The 22,468-nt window shown below is 38.2% G+C and overlaps 1 protein-coding gene across 8 annotated transcripts in view; it reads left to right on the top strand.

Annotated features, from left to right (window-relative positions):
- Adamts6 (ADAM metallopeptidase with thrombospondin type 1 motif 6) overlaps positions 1 to 22,468 on the top strand; it is a 250,439-nt gene that overhangs the window by 187,367 nt on the left and 40,604 nt on the right. For 7 of the 8 annotated variants that reach the window (XM_076551952.1, XM_076551953.1, XM_042261590.2 and 4 more), the window contains 2 exons: positions 15,380 to 15,543; positions 16,383 to 16,521. In XM_076551952.1, coding sequence (XP_076408067.1) covers positions 15,380 to 15,543; positions 16,383 to 16,521 — 303 coding nt within the window. Of the gene's footprint in view, positions 1 to 15,379; positions 15,544 to 16,382; positions 16,522 to 17,188; positions 17,278 to 22,468 lie in introns of all 8 variants that reach the window. The other variant, XR_013044769.1, reaches the window with a different exon arrangement.

Raw genomic sequence — 22,468 nt, 5'->3', positions numbered from 1 at the left:
TTTTTAGGTAATATATTTTATTTTTTGATGAGAGCTAATTTATTAAACTCTTATGATTTCCATTCATGTCCTATCTTAGAGTTGTGTTTTGTAAGGTTGTAAACATTCTCTTCAATATTCTTCAGGAAGTGGTTGTAGTATATGCTGCTGTAATCTGAACAAGAAGTGATAGCTTTAAGGGACTATGGGTGTAGCTCAGAGGTAGAATGGATGCTTACCATGCATAGGGCCCTCAGCTGAATCCCCATCACCAAAAAGCAAGAACAAAACAAAGAATAGTTTCACTTTTACAGGAAACACATAGCCCATTCCAATTAGTTTGTATAGAAGAGGTAAAGGAAGGCTTGAGATGCATCTTCCCCATATAGATATTGAACTTCTGTAGCACCATGTGTTGGAAAGCATGCCATCTCCCCTGTTGGATTATGGTGCTGCCTTTGTTAGATGTCAACTGAACACACAGGTCTGTTGTTGGCTATTTCTCTTCCTGACTTTTGATCTGTGTGTCTATCCTTAAACCAAAGGTATGATAGAGGATAGAGGAGACTTTCAGTCAGGACTGAAAGTCACAGGCATTAAATCTCAAATATGCGCTACTTTTTCAAAATTATTTTGTTTTTCTACTTAAGTTGTATAGAGTTAATATCTTAAATATATTTTATCAGTACCTGTGAGATACACCTCTATGTTTATTTTAGTCTTCTTTAGATTGCTTTCTTTGATATTTTAGTGCATAGGTTTTGCACATGTTTTATGACATTTATTACTATTCTCTTCTGAGAGATCAGAGGTAGAATCAAATCTAGGGCCTTGTACATGCTAGACAAGCACTCTACCAGTGAGCTACATCCCACCTCTTGATCTTCTTCTTTGCAATGATGTTATAAATGATACTCATATTTTCAATTTTATTTTCCAATTTAAATTATTATTATGTAACTCAATTTTTAAGATAATTTTTATTATTTTTAGTTATATGTATGTGCATGTATCTGTGTGTGGGTACGTGCATGTGAGTAGCTTCAGTTCCTCTGAAGCTAGAGTTACAGACAGTTGTGAGCCAGCATACACAGATGCTAGGGAGTGAGCTTAGGTTCTCTGTAAGAGTGGCATTAGCCCTTAACTGTATCTTTCCAGCCCCCAACTAAGTTTTTTTTGTATACATCCCTTCTATTTTGAGACCTAATTACAATTATTTGCTGTAGAGCATTTATTAAATTGTGTTCTGAGTTTTTTATGGTTTTGCTGTTGTTTTTTACATGTCAACCTTGAACAAAGACAGTTTCCCTTTTTATTTACAATCTTTAGTACTATTAATCTTTTCCATGTGGTACAAAGCTACATAGAAATGAGGATGCCCAATATCCCTTTATTAATCCAATCTTAAGAGAAAATGTTCAGTTTTTAACCATTAAATATAATGTTAGCTAGAAGTTTATGTAGATGGCACTTTATCAAGTTAAGGGTGCTTTGTTCTGAAGATTTTAGTCATCTATGGGTATTGAAGTTCTCTGAATCTATTGATATGATTGTATAGGGTTTATCCACTATTAATGTAATAAAGACATTGGTTGATTTTGGATTTTAAATCTATCTAGTATTCTTGGAATAAAAATATCACTTTATCATAATGTATTATCCTAACTATACCAATAGAACTGATTTTCTAATATTTTTGAGGATATTTAAACCCATGTTCATAAGGAATATTAGTCTCTTGTCTTTTCTTGTGATGCCTCTATTGATATAAAGCTGACTCTATAAAATGAGTTGAGAAACACTTCTTTCCTGTCTGTTCTCTCAATGAACCTGGGGGAAATGGATATTATGTTTTAATGTTGGATAGACTTTAACTGTAAAAATCGTTGGGCTTCAGTTTTCTTTTTGGGAAGTTTTTATTGAGAAAATGTGTTCTGTAATTACAAAGTTTTCCAACTTATTGACATAATATTATATATAATATTGCTTTATTATTCTTTAGATGTCTGTAAACATATAGGCATCATTCTTTTCATTCTCCAGACTACTAACTTGTATCTTTTATTTCTTTTTCTTGATCACTCTAGTGAAGGGTTTATTCATTTTATTGATCTTTTCAAAGACCAAGATTATGGCTTAAATGTTTTCGTCTATTTTCCATGACCACCATTCTTACTCTTCTATTTATTAATGCCATTTTTAGTTACTTTGTTTTAATTTGTTATTTTCTGTAGCTTCTCAATATAAAAATGTAGATTGTTGTTTTTTCTATTATAAAATGAATGTTTTTCACTTTAAATTTCATGTTGTCACTGTTTTAAATGCCATATTGTCATTATCACTTGTTTTTAAATGTTACTTATCTTTATACAGAAATTACTCATTTTCTAAATATCTACAGCCTTTCCAGATATGCTTCATTATTGATTTCTTGTTTAGTCCTATGTATATAGACAGCATGTCCTAGATATTTTTCAAGGTGGATTGTGTGTGTGTGTGTGTGTGTGTGTGTGTGTGTGTGTGTGTGTGTGTGTGTGTGTGTGTGGCTATTTATTATTGAGGTGTTTTTGTGGCTTATCACATGTGCACTTGAGCAGAATGTATGCTGTAGTGTTACTGAGTTTAGTATTCCATAAATTTAGTCAACTAGATTACAACAGTTGAATAGCTCTGTCCAATCTTCTGTATTTGTATTCTCTGCCTTCTTGTTTAAGTAGTTGTTGCAAGAATCTACTTCATTCATTTCTGCCCTTCCATTAATTATGTCTTTCAATCTACTGATTTGGAGTTTGGCTTGTTCTCACTTTTCCAAGGTCCAAAGGTGTATTATAAAGTTTTTTTATTTGAGATCTCTCTGATTTCTTAGTGTAGACACTTAGAACTCCAAACTTCCCTCTTTGTACTATTTTCATTGTATCCCAAAGGTTTTGGTATATTGTGTCATCATTATCACTTGATTCCAGAGATATTTTTGTTGCTGTTTCCTTCTTGATTTTTCAATCCGTTCATTGCTCAATAGTGTGTTGTTTAATCGCTATAAGTTTGTGTTTGTTCCATAATTCTTACTGTTGACTTGTAGCCTTAATCCACTGTGATCAAATAGAATAAAATGAATTACGCACTTGGTGAATTATTTCAAGTGTTCTATATTTACTACAACTATTTTGTGTGTAATATATGATATATTTTAGAGAAAGGTTCTGTGGGCTGCTGAGAAGAAAGTATATTATACAGTTTTTGAATGGAATATCTATAGATGTTTGTTGAGATTATTTTATTTAAGATGTCACTTAATCCTAATATTTCTCTATCTGGTGGCACTGAGATGGTCTATCAGTTGGTGAGAGTGGGATATAAAAGTCGTTGCATTACTATTGTGACTGGGTTAACTTGTGTCCTTACATCTAGTAGTTTGTGTTTCATGAAATTAAGTTTACCTATGTTCAATTTATATATGTTTAGAATTGTAATGTCTTCTTATTGGATTGATCCCTGTGATGTTTTATTGATTAGTTTGACAGAATCTATAACCATCTATGAGACAAGCCACTGGACACACTCATGAATGATTATCTTCCGTAGATTAGCCTCTAGCAAGCCCCATGAGGGATTATCTTGATTAGATTAATTGAGATGGGAAGAACTACTGTAAATGTGGGCAGTACCATTGCATGGGCTGGAATCCTTGACTGAGTAAAAAAGAAAGCCAGCTGAGCAGTCATGTACCCTCAGTCATGTCTGCTTCCTTACTGAGGATGCTGTGTTTCCAGGCATCTCATGATCCTACCACATGGTTTCTCTTTTATGATTCACTGTTCACTAGAACTGTGAGCCAAGATAAACCCTCCTTTAAATTTACTTCTTACCAGATACTTTATGACCACACCAAGACAAGTAACTGATGCAGTTGGAATGAAGGGATCTTCTTATTCTCTTTAGATTACTTTTGGTTTGAGGTTGATTCCATCAGATTAGAATAATGATACCTGCTATTTCCTAATTTTAATCTGTTTGCAATATTTTTTCCATTCTTTCACCCTAACTAGTATCTGTCTTTGATGGTGGCTGTGTTTCTTACAGGCACAAAATAGATGGTTCCTTTTTTTTAATCCAATCTTTTATTTTCTGTCTTTTGATTGGGAAATTAAGACTGTTATTGCACTGTTATTGAAAGATGTATATTAATTCCTGTCATTCTGTTGATGTTGTATGTTTGGTCTTTTCCTATTCCTCATTTGCTTAACTGTTGTTCTAGCACCATTTAGTCCTCCACCCCTTAGCCTCTTTGATATGCTTCTCATTCTTTTCAGTCTGAAGAATTACTTCCAGTATCTTCTGTTGGGTAGCTTAGTGGTCATAAACTCCTGTAGCCTGCTTTTATCATGGAATGTTTCTTTCTCCCCACAGCATGACATATAGTTTTGCCAAGTAGCACAATCTGGTTTAACAGCTGTAATCTTTCCAAATTTGAAATACATAATTCCAAGCCCTTCTTACTTTTCAAAGCTTCCACTAAAAACTCAGCTGTTTTGCTAGGCCTTTATTTATATGTACCTTGGTGTTTCTCTCTTGCAGCTTTCAATACACTTTCATTTTTCTAGGTATTTAGTGTTTGACTATGGCATGGTGTGAGGAGTTTCTTTTCTGGAGCTGTTTGGTCTTCTGCATGCGTCTTATACCTAGATGGACTTCTTTTTTCCTAGATGTGGGAAATATTCTGCTATGATTGGGTTGAAAATATTTCCATGTCTTTGATATGTAGTTCTTCTCCTTCCATGTCCCTACTTCAAAGATTTGGTGTTTTTATAATATCACAAAGATCTTTGCACTTTCCATTCATACGTTTTTTACAAGTATCCATGCTCGAGACTGAAGGGACCCATTCCTCCACTTTGTTGGCAGCTCTGCTAGCCTGTTTTCCCGTGTTCTGTTCTCTTTATTGGTGAGGCTTTCAACCGAACTCTTTATTTGATTCACTGATTTTTTTCATCTCTAACATTTCAATTTGGTGTTTCATCTGTATTTTACCTTCCATTTTCATATTGTATGTCAGCTTTCTTTCTTCATTCAACTGTTTACTCATATTCTCATTCATTTCTTTGAGCATGTTTATAGTCATTCTTTTGAATTTTTTTCTGGAATTTTATGTAAGTGTTTCTCATTTGGGGCCACTATCTGGATTAATAGTTTTTGGAGGAGACAAGTTATCTTTGTTTTTCATATTATTTGTGTACTTGTGTATTTGCATATCAGGAGTTGCATTTGTGGAGTTTGTTTACTTGTTGTTTGTTTGGTATTGGTCACCTTTCTTTCACTGGGAGTGTTTGCAGTGTCCTAGAATTGTAGTGTGGTTGGGGTGTCATTTCCTGCTCAACCCCCAGTGCTCCCCTGAGATGAATACTGACTGAAATAATAGACACTACCTAGGAATAAATTCCCTGGTTGCTGTGTTCTACTATCAGGTGCCTCTCATGTTTCTTTCTTGATTCCTAGAAGACAGCCTTGCTGTTGGGAATTCCTCTGCCAAAGGCAGTGTTGTTCCTGCATCTCTATTTCTGAGGACTGTTCTGGACTAGTGTCTGAGTTTGCTCTGGATCCTACTCCTGATCTGGCTCTGGCCTGATGCCTGGAAATGAGATGTGTTCCTACCTTTTGAATACGTTTCTCACACAGTTATGCTGAGCTAAGTGAGTGGTTTGGTGGTCCCTCTGCGTAGCTGCTTGTGGTAAGCTAAGGGACACATGAAGTTCATTTATAGAGACAATTGGGGCTAATTAGTGGGTGAAATAGCTGAGGTGATCCTGGCTTTGCTAGGTGACTTGTGGTCTCTGGTTTCATGACTGATTGGTCAATGCATGCAATTGGATAGATGTGGATCAGCTGCTAAGTGTAGCATGTCATCTCTGATCTCAGGATGGGTTCATGATTTGAGCAGGCATTATTTTATTATTTAAAATGAATATACAAATTAGTATAAGATGCTTCCTCATGGTATTTTCAAACAAACTTAGTTTTGGTTGTTCCCTGCATACTCTCTCCTCTCTCCCATCTTCCTGCCCCATCTCCAGACTTGTATCTGTCTACCACACCATTCCCTTTAAACTTTCAAGTCATGTGGTAAATCTTTTTTCCCATCATTTTCTATATGTAGTACCTCTATATTTAAAAATATGCTTTTCCATAGCTCTTGTGCTTACACACACTCTCTCTCACACATACCACTAAATTAAAATAATTAAAAACTTTAAAATGTGGCTTGTGAGAAGGTTCAGTATACAACAGCACTTGCCATGTGAGCCTGACAGCTTGAGTTCCGTCTCTGGACTCCACAATGTAAAGAGAGAACCATCTCCTAAAAGTTGCCCTGTGTCAGCTCTCCCCACCACCACCATGTGTCATGGCACACATGTGCTGGCAATCACATGCTCACACACATACTAATGATAAGTTCAATTTAAGTCAGGCCTTTTATATATTACATGTATCTTGGTGTTGATTTACTACTGTATCTAACAGTCTATCTTTTAAAACTATAATCTCTGGATATATATTTGGGGCTTCTAGTAAATACTTTCTGAAAAGGACCAGATAATGAAAATATTCAGCTTTGTGGACATACAGGCTCTGGCAAAGCTATTTAGTTCTGCATTTCTAGTAAGAGGGTAGATGTAGGTGTAGATGAATGGATATGACTACAGTTCAATAAAACTTCATGTAAAATTAGATGGTTTTCCATATTTTGTCCTCTTCTGGTTTAGATAATTTGTATTTAATATTACTACCAATATCATTGGTTTAAGCCTTCGATCTTGCTATTTATATACTTGTCCTATGTGGTTTTTAACCTATTATATATTATAGAAAGGAAGGGAAGAAGGGAAAGGGGTGTGAAGCAGAGAGAGGCAGAGAGAAAAGGAATACTACTGGACACAACACCTGAAAATGAGGATTGTAAAATTACAAAAAGAAAATCAAAACCAAATAGTGCTTCAGTCTAGTTGAAACTGGGTATGTGCAGTCCGCCTGTAGTCTGGGCCTGAAGTACCTTGAGGAGGACTGAGTGTGGAAAGTAAGCCTGCATTACCTCATGAGACCCTGTTTTATAGAGGCAGGAGAGAGGAGCCGGGGTTGGTAGTTGAGGGAAGAGAGAGAGACAGTCTGAGAGAAGGCTGACATAGTCTTCTGGAAGAGTCTGATTAGCCATGGGGGAGGTGAGTGAATCTTTACAGCGTAGTTGAAGGCAGGAAAGTACGGACCTACTTGCTGGGCGATGGGAGGACAAAATGTCCTAGAGAGCGGACTGCACACCCTGGTCCTTCAGTCCCTTCGTGCTGCTGCTGCTGCCTCAGTCAAGCTGACGGTTTTCTCACTAGTTTAGAGTTCTGTAGAGAGGTGCTGAAACACCACTTTGACATGTACACATTTAAACTACATCTTTTCTCTAATAGCTTTCTAAAAGTTATGCATATGTGTGTGCATATCTATTGATCTTTTCCTTCGTAGATTTTTAAAGAAGCATCAGATTGAAAGTTGTGTTCATACTGAGCAAGTGCTCTGAACTAGGTATCCTTTGTATGTAATATAGTTTCTGAGATCCTTGTCATGCTTAGACACATTTCACAGACCTTAATGTTACAAGAAAAAAGTCCCCTCTTACTTTTTTCTGGCACTGAGTGATTTAACTATATTTATTTTAAAATATTTATCCATCTGGCATTTATTTATCCTTTTTCCTTTAACCTTGTTTTTCATATTGCATAAGATTAAGCATTTAGAACAACAGTTCTCAATCTGTGGGTCATGACCCCTTTGGGAGTCATGCATCAGAGATCCTGCATATCAGATATTTACATTACAATTCATAACAGTAGCAAAATTATGTTATGAAGTAGTAACAAGAATAATTTTATGATTGGGGTCACTACAACATGAGAGTCACAGCATTGGGAAGGTTGAGAAGCACTGATTTAGAGTGAACAGTTAGCATCATTTAGTACATTCCAAACATTTGCAGACCCCAAAGGAAACCTTGAATGCATTAAGCATCCCCCTCCCCTTTTCCTTATTCCTGCAGTCCTCGCCACCACCCTGCTATCTATGGATTTGTACCCACTCTGGATATATCAGAGAAAGGAAGCACATAAACACTTAGAATAACACTTTTGAGGTCCACTGCATTATAGTAGGCATTAATAATTCATTTTTTATGTCTGTATAATATTCTGTTATATTGCCTGTACTATGAGTTATTTTTGCATACATCCATTGATTAGTGTTTGGAAATCGGAACTATTGACATAATGTGTACAAGTGTTTGAGTATGAAAGTGCTTTAGATTGTTCTGTTAGCTGTTTATTGTATAGGATTGTTTTAGCTATGCTGGGTTTTCTATTTTTCCATATGAAGGTGAGTATTGTTCTTTCAAGGTCTGTAGAAAATTGTGTTGGAATTTTGATGGGAACTACATTGAGTCTGTAGATTGCTTTTGGTAAAATGGCCATTTTTACTATGTTAATCTTACATGAGCATGGGAGATCTTCTCATCTTCTGATGTCTTCTTCAGTTTCTTTCTTCAAAGACTCAAAGTTCTTGTCCTACGGGTCTTTCACTTGTATTGATAGAATTACACCAAAATACTTCATATTATTTGAGGCTATTGTAAAGGGTGTTGATTCTCTGGTTTCTTTCTCAGCCTATTTATCATTAGTATATTGGAGGGCTACTGATTTTTTTGAGTTTATCTTGCATCCAGCCACTAGACTGAAGGTGTTCATCAGCTGTAGGAGTTCCCTGGTAGAGTTTTTTTGGGCTCATCATGTATCATATCATCTGCAAATAATGACACTTTGACTTCTTCCTTTCCACTACAAGAAAATTCACAGAATCAACTATTCTGGGCTCACAGGGGCTCACAGAGACTGAACCATCAACCAGGGAGCCTGCATGGGACTGAAGTAGGCACTCTGCATGTTAGTCATATAGCTTGGTCCTCTTGTGGGATCCTAACAGTGGGAACAGGGCTGTCTTTGCCTCTTTTACTGGCTTTGAGGACCCTACTCCTTATACTGGATTACCTTGCCCAGCCTTAATACATGGGGAAGTGCTTCGTCTTACTGCAACTTGATATGCCATGTTTTTGTTGATACTTATAGGAGACCTGCCCTTTCCTAAACAGAAATGGCAGGGCAGGGGAGTAGATTGGGGGTGGGTTTAGAGGGGTGTGGGGAGATGAACTGGGAGGAGAGGAGGGAGAGGAAACTTTGGCCAGGATGTAAAATACATAAATAAATAAATAAAAATTTTAAAGAGCTGGATTTCAACAACAGAAAGCCTACAAACTCATGAAACTTGAACAACTCTCTACCTAATGACTAGTGGTTCAAGGCAAAAAGAAAGAAATTAAGGACTTCCTAGAATTCAATGAAAATGAATGCACAACATACCCAAACTTATGGAACACAATGAAAGCATTGCTAAGAGGAGTTCAGAGCAATAAATGCCTACATAAGGAATGGAGAGCCTGAGTACTAGCACTGAACATCGCACCTGAAAGCTCTAGATCAAAAGAAGCAAACACACCCAAGAGAAGTAGACGGCCGGAAATAAACTAAGAGCTGAAATTAATAAAATAGAAACAAAGAGAACAATACAAAGAATCAATGAAACAAAGAGTTGGTTCTTTGAGAAAATAGGATAGACAAATCCTTATCCAAACTAACTAAAAGACAGACAGAGAACATCCAAATTAGCAAAATCAGAAATGAAAAGGTGAACATAACAACAGACACTGAGGAAGTCCAAAGAATCATTAAGTCATACTTTAAAAACATTTACTCCACAAGATTGGAAAACCTAAAAGAAATGGACAATTTTCTCAACAGATACCATTTGCCAACATTAAATCAAGATTAGATAAATAATTTAAATAGACCTATAGCCCCAAAGGGAATAGAAGCAATCATTGAAAGTCTCCCTGCCAAACAAACAAACAAACAAACAAAACAAAAGAACAAACAAACAAAAAAACACCCAGGTCAGGGCCAGACAGTTTTACCACAGAATTCTACCATACCTTCAAAGAAGAGCTAATGCCAATAATCTTGAAATTGTTCCACAAAATAGAAACAGAAGGAACATTGCTAAATTCATTTTATGAGGTCACCCTGACACCCAAGCCACACAAAGATTCAACAAAGAGAATTACAGACAAATTTCCCTCATAAACATTGATGCAAAAATACTCAATAAAATACTCAAACTGAATCCCAAAACACATAAAAAGGTCATCCACCATGACCAAATAGGATTCATCACAGAGATACAGGGATAGTTCAACATATGAAAATCTGTCAATGTAATCCATTATATGAACAAACTAAAAGAAAGAAAATCACATGATCATCTCATTAGATGTTAGAAAAGCCTTTGACAAAATCCAACACCACTTCATGATAAAAGTCTTGTATAGATCTGGGAAACAAAGGGACATTCCTAAATGTAATAAAGGCAATTTACAGCAAGCCTATATAGCCAACATCAAATTAAATGAAGAGAAACTCAAAGCAATTCCACCAAAATCAGGAACAAGACAAGACTGTCTACTCTCTCCATATCTCTGCAATATAGCACTTGAAGTTCTAGCTAGAGTAATAAAACAACAGAAGGAGATCAAGGGGATATAAATTGGAAAGGAAGAAATCAAAGTATTACTATTCACAGATGATACAATAGTATACACAAGCAATACCAAAAACTCTACCAGGAAACTTGTACAGTTGATAACGGCTGGATACAAGATTAACTAAAAAAAAAAAAAAAATCAGTAGCTCTCCTATATACAAATGATAAAGAGGCTAAGAAAGAAATCAGGAAAACAACATTCTTCACAATAGCCACAAATAAAATATCTTGGGGTAATTCAAACCAAGCAAGTGAAAAACTTGTATGACAATAACTTTAAGTATTTGAAGAAAGAAATCGAAAAAGATATGGGAAGATGGACAGATCTCCCATGCTCATGGATCAGTAGGATTAACAGTAAAAGTCACAATCTTACCAAAAGCAATCTACAGATTCAACATAATCCCTATCAAATTCTAACACAATTCTTTACAGACTTTGAAAAACAATACTCAACTTCATATGGAAAAAACAAAAAATCCAGGATAGCTAAAACAATCTTGTACGATAAAAGAACTTCCAGCAGCAGCAGCAGCAGCCCTGATTTCAAGCTCTACTACAGAGCTATAGTAATAAAACCACATGGTATTGACATAAAAATAGACAGGTGGCTCAATGGAATTGAACTGACAACCCAGACATAAATTGACACACCTATTGAAACCTGTTTTTTTGGTAAAGAAGCCAGAAATATACAATAGAAAAAAAAAAGCATCCTCTTCAACAAATGGTGCTGATCTAACTGGGTGTTGGCATGTAGAAGAATGCAAATTGCTCCATATCTACCACCCTGCACAAAACTCAAGTCCAAGTAGATCAAAGACCTCAACAGAGAACCAGATACACTGAACCTGATAGAAGTAGCCTTGAACACATTGGCACAGGAGACAACGTCCTGAACAATAGTGCAGGCACTAAGATGGACAATTAATAAATGGGACCTCTGAAACTAAAAATCTTCTGTAAGGCAAAGGATACTGTCAACAGGACAAAACGCAACCTACAGAGTGGGAAAGATCTTCACCAATCCCACATCTGACAAAGGGCTGATCTCCAAAATATATAAAGAATTCAAGAAACTAGACATCAAAAAAATCATAATCCATTCGAGAAATGGGGTACAGATCTAAACAGAGAATTCTCAACAGAAGAATTTCAAATGCCAGAGAAACACTTAAAGAAATGTTCAACATCTTTAGCCATTGGAGAAATGCAAATCAAAATGACTCTGAGATTCAGTCTTACACCTGTCAGAATGGCTAAGCTCAATAGCACAAAGGACAGCTCATGCTGAAGAGGATATGCAGCAAGAGGAAACTTCTCCACTGGTGAGAGTGCAAACTTGTACAGCCACTTTGGAAATTAATATGGTGGTTACTCAGAAAATTGGAAATTGATATACCTCAAGACTCTGCTATCTCACTCCTGGACATATACCCAAAGGACACTCCATCCTACCACAGGGACACTTGCTCGACTGTGTCATAGCAGCTTTATTCATAATAGCCAGAAACTGAAAACAACCTAGATGTCTCTCAACCAAAGAATGGATAAAGAAAATGTGGCTCATTTACACAATGCAGTACTACTCAGCTGTTTTTAAAATATAACATCATGAAATATTCTGGCAAATGTATGAAACTAGAAAAAAACCATCCTGAGTGAGGTAATCAAGACTCAGAAAGACAAATGTGGTATGTACTCACTTATAAGTGGATGATAGCTGTAAAGTAATCATGCTATAATCCACAGGCCCAGAGAGGCTAAATAATAAGGAGGGCTCAAATGGGGACACATGGATCTCCCTGGGAAGGGAACATAGAGTAGATTTCATGGGTGGACTGAGGGGCAGGTAGGAATGGAAACAGGATCAGGTGGGGTGGATTGGAGGAAGAGAGTACTGTGAGTGATGACTGGAGTTGTGGGATATTTCAAGGATGAGATAGAAACCTAGTGCGTTGGAAACTCCCTGGAATTTGAGGGTGACCCTAGCAAAGACTCCTAATTAATAGGAGATATGGAACCTGAACTGACAGACCATCTTCTGTAGCCAAGCAAGGCCTCCAGTGGAGGGCCTGGTATACCAAACTGGCCACAAACCTTCAACCTACAATTTGTCCTGCCTGAAGATGTGCTCGGGTAAAGGTGGCACAGAACTTGTGGGAGTGGCCAACCAATGACTGGTCCAACTTAAGACCCATGCCACGAGAGGGAGCCCATGCCTGACGCTGCTTGGAAGGCAAGGAACCAGAAGCTGGATAAGCCCAGAGACCTAGGATAGAACCAAATACAACTGCCAAACAAACAAACAAACCAGTCAATTAAATGATTCCTGATGATATTCTGATACACTCATAGACCAGAGCCTAGATTGTCATCAGAGAGGTTTCATTCAGCCATTGATAGGAGCAGAAGCAGAGACCCACAGCCAAACAATAGGTGAAGCTTGGGGAATCCTGTGGAAGAAGGGGATAAAGGATTGTAGTAGTCAGAGGGGTCAAGGACAACACAAGAAAACAGCCCACAGAATCAACTAACTAGGACCTATAGGTGGTCATAGAGATGAGTGACAGTCAGGGAGCCTATGTGGGTCTGATCTAGGTCCTCTCCATATATGGTATGGTTGTGCAGCTTGGTGTTCTTGTGGGACTCCTAACAGTGGGAGTGGGTCTATCTCTGACTCTTATTTCTACTCTTGGGACCCTTTTCCTTCTACTGGTTTGCCTCATCTGGCCTTGATACATGGGTATGTGCCTAGTCTTATTGCATCTTATAATGTCATGCTTGATTGACATCTCTGGGAAGCTTGCTCTTTTTTGAAGGGAAACAGAGGAGGAGTGGATCTAAGGAAGAGGAAAGGTGGGGAAAAGGACTGAGAGGAGAGGAGGGAGGGGAATCTGTGGTCAGGAAGTAATATATGAGAAGTAAGTTTTAAAAATATTTTTTTAAAAGCTAAGTAGGACAAAGACAAATTCTCTTATGTACCTGTGTCTATTTTCTAACTCTTTGGTTCTATTGTCCAGTTGTCTGTGTGCCATGTGGGGGTCCAGCTCCAACCTGTCAAAGGGTTCCTGGGGCAGGAGGAGGAGAGAGGAATGAGGAAGTATTAGATAGAAATATAGGTGTAGACAATAAGAAAGACAGACACAGGATAGCTTTGGGAGGGCCCTGGGTCAATACCCAGTTGCCCAGAGTTTTACTCTAATGGGCTTTTTATACACGACCAAGGGGAGAGGCAAAAGACCTCCCCCTTTCAAGATCAAAGCACCAATATACAGCCAAGTATGGACCCTATAAAACACCTGGTACCCGCACCTTTGGCCAAATCATCCTATTATGCAGCTCTGCTGGACAAAGCAAGCTCAGACTTTCTGAACTTGAGTAAGATCTTACTAGGAAGCCTCTGTGGGGCCCCACAGTGCCAGAATAACAAGTTTTCCCTCACCATGGCCATTTAATCACTCCTCTAATTTTTAGAGAGGAAAGTCTGTCCCTCACTCTACCCTCATGCCAAGCAGCTCTTTAAACTTTTTCCTAATGCTTCTTTTATCCTCTCATATAAATGTTTCATTAATTTCCACCAATGATACTATGAATATTTAAGTAATTACCTTTTCACATTCATATGAAAAATTATTGCAGTTCTTTGGCTGACATTGTTTCATTATTATTAATTCTGTTCTTTGACAATTTCATACACGTATGTATGTAATTCATTATTATTACTCTTTCCCCTACATACCCCCATCCCTACCAACCTCCCCATTCCCTTTCCCAGATGTATGACTTGTAGTTTTGTTTTATGACCATTTAGCTTAACCTGGGTTATCTGTGTGGCCATTGAATTGAAAGTATCCATTGGAACCTGATGGGGTCACGAGTGGGTATACAACTGAAGGCAACACGTTCTCTTCTTCCCAAGTGTATTTGTAGCAAATAGTTCAGTAGTGATGGATTGGGACCTCTGAGCCCCTTCCCATCCCTGCCTGACTGTTAGTGGCCCTGTTACTGTGCAGAACTAATACAGACACAGCTGCTGTAAGTTTGTGATTCCAGTTTGCATTTAAATGAGGAGTAGATGATATGGGGTCCCTCAGTAGACCTGTAGACCAAGTACTCAGGAGGCTAACAGGAACAGGCTTCCAAATACAAGACCAGTGGGCTCCATAGAGAGCTCATAACCTCAGTGGCTGCCCTTGCTTTGCTTTTGAGACAAGGTCTCACTCTGCACCCCAGGCTGGCCTTAGGCCATAGACACCCCACACTTCTCACACCCCACACTTCTCATGTGCCTGATGTCATCTCACCCTATCCTGTGGCTCCTTAGTCTGTCTCACCTTTATGAGGATGCAAGCATATAGGGAGCAAGGGCCCTGCCTCTACCCCGCAGGCAACCTGGCAATCACCTTCTTCCTGACTGGGAACCCGGGATATAAAAACGAAGGTTTCTAAATCCCATCTTTTCTATGCACTTGTTAATTTAAGAAGGTGGGGTCCCAAATAGGAATGCCCCCACAATAAAGTCTGTCACTGTTTGGGAGGAATAAAAGCAAGAAGGGAAAGAGAAACAGATGACGTGAGACAGGGAGAAGGAAGATGGCCCAGCATCATTTCTGAATGAAATGGCTATTCATTATAAACCTTAGTGTAGTAGTTGATCCATGATCTATTAGTAAGCGAAACTTAATATTTTGAGGGGAATTTTTGTTCTCCTTTCCAGCTTTAAAATCTGAAGGGGATGATTACTATATTAACGGTGCCTGGACTATTGACTGGCCTAGGAAATTCGATGTTTCTGGGACAGCTTTCCACTACAAGAGACCAACAGATGAACCAGAATCCTTGGAAGCCCTAGGACCCACCTCTGAAAACCTCATTGTAATGGTAAATGTGTCTTTGCCATTATATTTTTACTGCAATTTCCACATTATGGGGTTGGAAAGGGTCATGTTTGATTAGCTCTGTTTTACAGGTGATGGAAATAAGGCAATAAAGCTAAAATGATTTGCCCAAGGGTGTAGATGCTGCAGAGTGAAGACCGTAGATCTCTTGTCAGATGACTTTCATGATTTTTTTTTTTTTTGAGACAGGGTTTCTCTGTGTAACCCTGGTTGTCTGGGAACTCCCTATGTAGACCAGGCTGGACTCACACTCACAGAGATCTGCTTGCCTCTGCCTCCTGAGTGCTGGGATTAAAGGTGTGCGCCACCACTGCCCGGCTTTTCATGTTTCTTGAGTAAAGTTATACGATCAAGCAGTATAGATGAAAACAGTGACCAAGTACTCATGAACAGAAAAAAATTATGTTTTATGTAAACTTGTGTGCTTCGAAGTTGTCTTGGAGGCCACTGAGATGCCTCATCAGATAAAGGCATTTGTCACCAAGCCTGACAACCTCAGTTCAATCCCCATGGTTCACAGGAGAGAAGGAAAGGACCAACTTTGGCAAGCTGCCCTCTGAGCTCTCCATGCTCCAAGGCATGTGTTCAGCCCTCTCTAACTAATGAATGAACAAAAATGTGATAATTTTTTAAGTTGTCTTGTGTTCAGGGTCAGCCTGGACCACAGACTGAGACTGTCCAGAAGATAAAGTAAATAAAGACATGTTCCAAATTTCCTGTAAGACTTGCTCTGTGCCATTTTCTTCTTCAGAAGAAATAATGAATGTCTAAATGAAGGCTCATTGTGTCTTAATTATCTTCACCAGTTGTTTTCAATGGCAGGTTCTACTCCAAGAACAGAATTTGGGAATTAGGTACAAGTTCAACGTTCCCATCGCTCGTCCTGGCAGTGGAGATAATGAAGTTGGCTTTCTGTGGCATCATCAGCCCTGGTCAGAATGCTCAGCTACCTGTGCTGGAGGTAAGACACCCACTAGGCAGCCCACAGCTGGCAGTGTGGGAAGCCAGACCTACTCTGAGCTGTGTTTTCTGTTTGCTAAAGAAGCTAATTGGAAACATTTTTTGCAGGTTTGCTTCAAGCTGTAATTTAGCAAAAGAAACTTTGCTTAATTATATTACATTGTGTTTGTTTCAACCTCATGTAATTTACACAGATTTGTTGGTAAAATACATCTTGGCACAATGAGTATCTCTGCTGGTGCTTCTCCAAGACTGTTTTGAAGGTGGGCTGTTTGCTTTTCATGAACACATTCTTGGTAAAGAACATCAAGAGTTTTAAATTAAAAACCAGCAAGAATCAGACGTCACAGATGCAACTTGTTGTAATGGGGCATGAGAATGTATGTGTGCTTGTATGCTTGTGTTTGTACAATTGCGTGTTTCCCACAACCCCATCCAAACTCCCTCCTCCAGCCATCAAAGTTAAGGGGCAATATACTGGGATGCTACATGAATTACTAGTGTCTGGGTCTCTGGGCTGACGATGTGTAGTGAACCCACTCTAATCCCTCAGCGAGGTAGCCGTAGCTGGTAGGCAGTGGTTGGTGATGTGTTGGTTGTCCCATGTGCGTTTTTCATGGGTGCCTTTTCCCCACAATTTACTCTATTCCTAATCCTCCTCCCTCTAGTGGCCACCAATGCAATTCTTTACCTCTGGCTGGGAGAGCAGGACAGTTGGCTTCCTTCAAAGCCAACACCCTTGCTGCTTCATGGACTGGTGAGTAGAAGTGCTGTGCAAGCAGCATCTTCCTTCTCTCTGGAGACTGAATGCACCACCTCCACCACAGAGCTTTACTACAGTAGGCAAGGAGCAAACCCATCCTCCAAGGCCAGGGAGGCCTGGAGTACCTCACCATTCCAAAACCAAAGGATACGTTTGCAATAGTAATAGTGAGAATGCTGAAGTTAAAATAAATGACACAGTAGCGTGCTAAATTGTGCAAGAACATATACAGTCCATAGACCTTTGTCCATGTACCCACTGGACCTCCAAATGCCTCAAGTATTTGAATAGGAAAAAATTTTTCAGAAAATTGATTACCATATGACAGAACCCATACTTTTGAGTCATAAAAATTAAAATCATCCATTACTATAGCTCTGCTGTAGTAGTAAAGACTACACAACATGAAAAAATAAAAAAAGATGAATAATGCTCTATTAATATTCATTCATGTGAAATATCATAAAATATGGTTAAGTAGAACTTGCAATCTATTTTAAAAGTTCTCTTCTTCCCACCCATTTTATGTGTAAAATGTCTGATGACTCTTAATATAAAGTTTTCAAAACTATACTGCATCACCACTTCTTTTAATAAAATATAATGACTAATATCACTGCAGATTATTCTCAATTAATTCACTTTTTGTTCCCATAAGGTCCATTGTATTATAGTTAATGGCATCTATACATAAATCTTTATTTGTGCTAATTAAATCACTTTGAATTACTCTATGAATTAATCTTCCCCTTTCTACCTACCAACAAAAAAATCATTAGGATAACATATATTTAAGTAGTATAAATAAATAAACTTATTAAGAGTAGAATAAACTTATTAAGGATGAGTCCAAATAATTTAAGGTTTAGGCATCTGATAAGGATGCCCTAAAGCTGAGGCCAGCTGACTTAGGGAAGAGAAGGCATTGTAGTATCTTCAAGTACACATAGAACACGGAATGGGGAGCCTGGCTGCCTGTTCTTTTGCTCAATTGCTCTACTTGAGGATGATTTAGACACAGTCTTGTCTGAGGCCAAGGAGAAATTAAATGAATTCCCAATGTTCTTTCAACCTTATGATTCTATTTGTTCAGAGAGCACAGAGTCCAACAAAGGTGGAGGAGGCATGAAAACTTAATTCAAAAGAGAACTATGAATTTATTGAATTAAAACGTATGAAAAACCTAAATGAGTCATTCTTTTCTGTAACATTCATATTGAAAACTGGAAGTGATTTGTGAATGAGGAAAAACCTAAATAAAAAGAAAAGCCCCTGGAAGGAGAGGTTTCTTTTCCATAGTATAAACTACTTTGAATCTGGAGCTACTGATCTTATATTTGAGGTGGTTCTGGGACCCCAAATTCTGCTTGAGTGTGAGTGATTTTGAGCATTTATGAGGCCCTGGCTTTTGTTGAGAGAGGGAGGTCAGTGACTGAAAGTTGGCAGATTGGTGTGCAGAGCCGTCATTTGTCTCGTTCATCCAAGTATGATCTGGAGACCAGCTGCCTCAGCATCAGTTAGGGATTCACTGAGCAGCTGATTCGGTGCCTAGGTCAGAACTCCTTCAGAGAAACTGAATAGGGACTGTGTTTTCACAAGCTTCCAGGTGGTTCTGGTGCCCACACAAGATTTTGGATCGCTGTGGCTTTCAGAGCAACTGAAACCTAGCACCATAGGCATATAGAGTTTAGGGCCTGGTCACTGAAGTCTACATCTTTGAGAACTCATTTTGTTCCTAGTGCAAGATCAGGAACTTTCTAGGAAAACAATAAGCATTTATAAACAGTAAGTGGTTATGAGCACTCATAAGGCCATGAAACAATAATTTTGACAAATGTCTTCTTTTCATTTCCTGTGGATGTGATTAAAATCCCCTGAGAAAAACAACTTGAGGAAGAAAGGGCTTATTTAGTCACAATTCTAGGTTACAGCTCATCATTGCAGGGAAGCCCAAAGTCAGGACATAGGAACTTGAAGCAGCTAGTCACGTGACGTCCATAGTCAAGAGCAGAGCAGAGTGAATTAATGCATGTGTGCATCCAGTGCTCAGCTTGTTCTCTCTATTCATATACAATCCAGTATCCCTTACCCAGAGAATGGTGCAACCACTGTGGCGGGTCTTCCCACTAATCAAGACAATCCCCCGCCCCAGACATGCCCACAGGCCAATCTAATCTAGACGATTCTTCATTGAGACCCCCTTCCCAGGTGATTCTAGACTATGTCAAGTTGACAACTAGAACTCAAGATAAAAAAAAAAAATGTATACCTCTTCTTTCCCTTGTAGGAAATGAGATGTCCTAGGATAGGCATCCTGATGTAGATACCAGTTGTTGAACCAATTCCTCCTGTATGTGCCTCTATTTTTAATTCCAGATTCTTTAAATACTGAAGCTTGTGTTTGAAGGAAGTAAAGTTCCTTAGAGCTCAGGAATGTTAATCAAAGAAAGGCGATAGTCATCTACCATCATGTCAAAAAAAGGAGTTTATTTACAGTTAAAGACCTTTTAGGAAAATGTATTTCTACATACGTTTTACTCAGAAACTGGGGAGCAAAACTAAAGTTAGTTCTTAATTATGATATCCTACTCTGACCTCACCAGGGAGCTAGTGGGAGCCTTGAAGCTCTCAAGGTTTGAAATGGGAAAAGAGTGAGAACTCTCCAAGAGCATTCAGTTGGGTCTTACAAGGTCCCTCTGTGTTATTCATTATTGCTCTGTATGTGCTTTACTGACATCACAACCTTTGAACTGTGAGTCATGGAGCAAGAATGATAGTTTTCTATGATGAGATATTTGAAGATAAGAAATTAAAAACTGTTTTTCTGTCGCTTAGCAGACCCGATGACAAATCTAATATACAGGAAACATTGGTGATGATTCATTTCAAGTGATGCTAGCTCTGAGTCACTGATGAAGCGCTTCCTTGGGCTGATGGGGAACATTAAGATGCTATTGGGTGTTGTCTTTGGATAAATGTGACTATTAAGAAAGCTGTAATTAGCCGGGCGGTGGTGGCGCACGCCTTTAATCCCAGCACTCGGGAGGCAGAGGCAGGCGGATCTCTGTGAGTTCGAGGCCAGCCTGGGCTACCAAGTGAGTTCCAGGAAAGGCGCAAAGCTATACAGAGAAACCCTGTCTCGAAAAACCAAAAAAAAAAAAAAAAAAAAAAAAAAAAAAAAAAAAAAAAAGAAAGCTGTAATTCTTCTGTGAGAACCCAGTAAATGAAAACCTTCCTACTTTCAGAAACCTTGCTACTTCTCTTAGAATTTATTTCTTTGTGCCTTATCCAAACTATTATGTACTGTGTAATTTAAATAAGTGCCTAATATGCTATTATTGGATTAATAACCATAATCATGTATTAATTGTTAAAGTTTGGCTTAATAATGAAAGTAATATTGTTTTATGATATAAAACTCTAGAACCCATTTTTGAGTAGTAATTCACACCATATAATATTTGCTCCGTGGCTTTTAAAGGTTAAAACAGCAGTCAGTTTATACTTGCCCATTGGTTTTGGTTATTACATACTTCCTCTTTACTAATACTTGCCTAGATGTGTTGTTCTCAAAGTTTAGCACACATCAGACCTACAGGAGGGTGTCTTTAAAACAAGGATTGCTAGGCTCTGCCTCCAGTTCCTGACTCAGGAGTACAGGTCTTGATAGTTTAGGAGCCTTACTCCAGTAACTGGGCTAGATACAAATGATAAGTAAAGCTACATGACAATCTCTATTTGATTTAATTACAAGTGGCTCTGTCACCTGGCTGTTTAATAACAGATGAATAATATATAGTTTATAAAATATATTCTGATGCCTGGTATCCTTTGATCATCCTCAAGAACCACACAAAATAACCTTTACTGTGATGATTTTTTATTATATAAGTAGACTTCAAGTTAAGTTTTTATTTGCGGTTCAGCAGTTGAGTCTATTAATACTTTAACATAGCATTTTTCTAATAATAATAATTGGATACTTTGAACAAAGCTTTTTTACCACTTAGCATCTCTATAGAGAAACTTGCTAGATATCCACCCAAAAGTTTTCCTTCACCAAGGTTTCATTCAGAAACCTCGCCCAGAACCATGGCTCTTAATTCTGACACAGATTGGAAAGACAAGGCTCTAAATGTTGCTGAGATCCTGATACTTGGGCCCCCTGACACCCCTGTGTTTTATAAATGGTAAGGAGTTTAGTCTGAACATCAGATTTTTAAAAGATCCCTTGGCAATTCTTAAGGTGCCGTCCATATTTTAACATTTATTGGTTTTGTTATGAATTAAAAGTTTTAGTCCTAAAAACACTAACATCTCTTATTAGTTGGCTATGAGTTAAATGCAAAGGTTGATGAGATCCAGGAATGAGCATTTAGGGTGAAAAACAGAGAGCAACATCACTGAACAGAGTAGAAGAAGTGGTAAAATGGCTATGTATGATTTATTTAATGTGGCCATTGAACTTGGACATGCCATAGGGAGTATATTCAGATCTTAGTTTGTTTACGTTTTCTTCTTTGCCTGATGGATCATTTATCTCATCTAATTAATACTTTTAAAACTAACTGCAATGTGCTAAACAGTTTTCAGAGATTTTCATTTTAATTTCAACTTTCTGTGGTACTTATAGAACTAAAATGAATATAAGCAGAGCCTCCTTCATCTGAGGAGCTCACTGGATTTCCCGATTTTAGAGTATTTTGGATGTCAGATTTTTCAGATTAGGGATGCTCAACCAGTATGCTCCATGCAAATATTCTAAAATCTAAATTAATATGTATTGGAAGCGCTTCTGGTCTCCAGCAGTTTGAATAAGATAGCTCAGCTTATAAATGGCTTCTGCAGTCAACCGACTTAAGCTGCAAGGCAGAGCGTAAGAAGCACACAGTGCCTGTTCTAACAGCGCTGGGAAAACTCCCAGAACTTCTGTTCTCTTGGCAGTTCTAATCAGGAAGGGACCCCCTCTGCTGTATTAGGAGACTGTTGTGTCTTAGGGACTGGATCTCACATAAGGCAGCAATATTCCTTCTAACACTTGTGTTCTGTCTTTCAACTTTCCACTATTTAAACCATCCTTTCGCCTTCTTCACAACTTACCCGGCAGCCTCTTCTCTGACTTAATACAGTCCTTGGACTTTTAGAATCAAGTCTCTCAAGACTAGTAACTAAGAGTCTTCGAATT

The sequence above is a fragment of the Peromyscus maniculatus genome, chromosome 15, assembly GCF_049852395.1.
Source record: "Peromyscus maniculatus bairdii isolate BWxNUB_F1_BW_parent chromosome 15, HU_Pman_BW_mat_3.1, whole genome shotgun sequence".
Lineage (NCBI taxonomy): Eukaryota > Metazoa > Chordata > Mammalia > Rodentia > Cricetidae > Peromyscus > Peromyscus maniculatus.
This window is presented reverse-complemented; position numbering and strand designations above follow the sequence as displayed.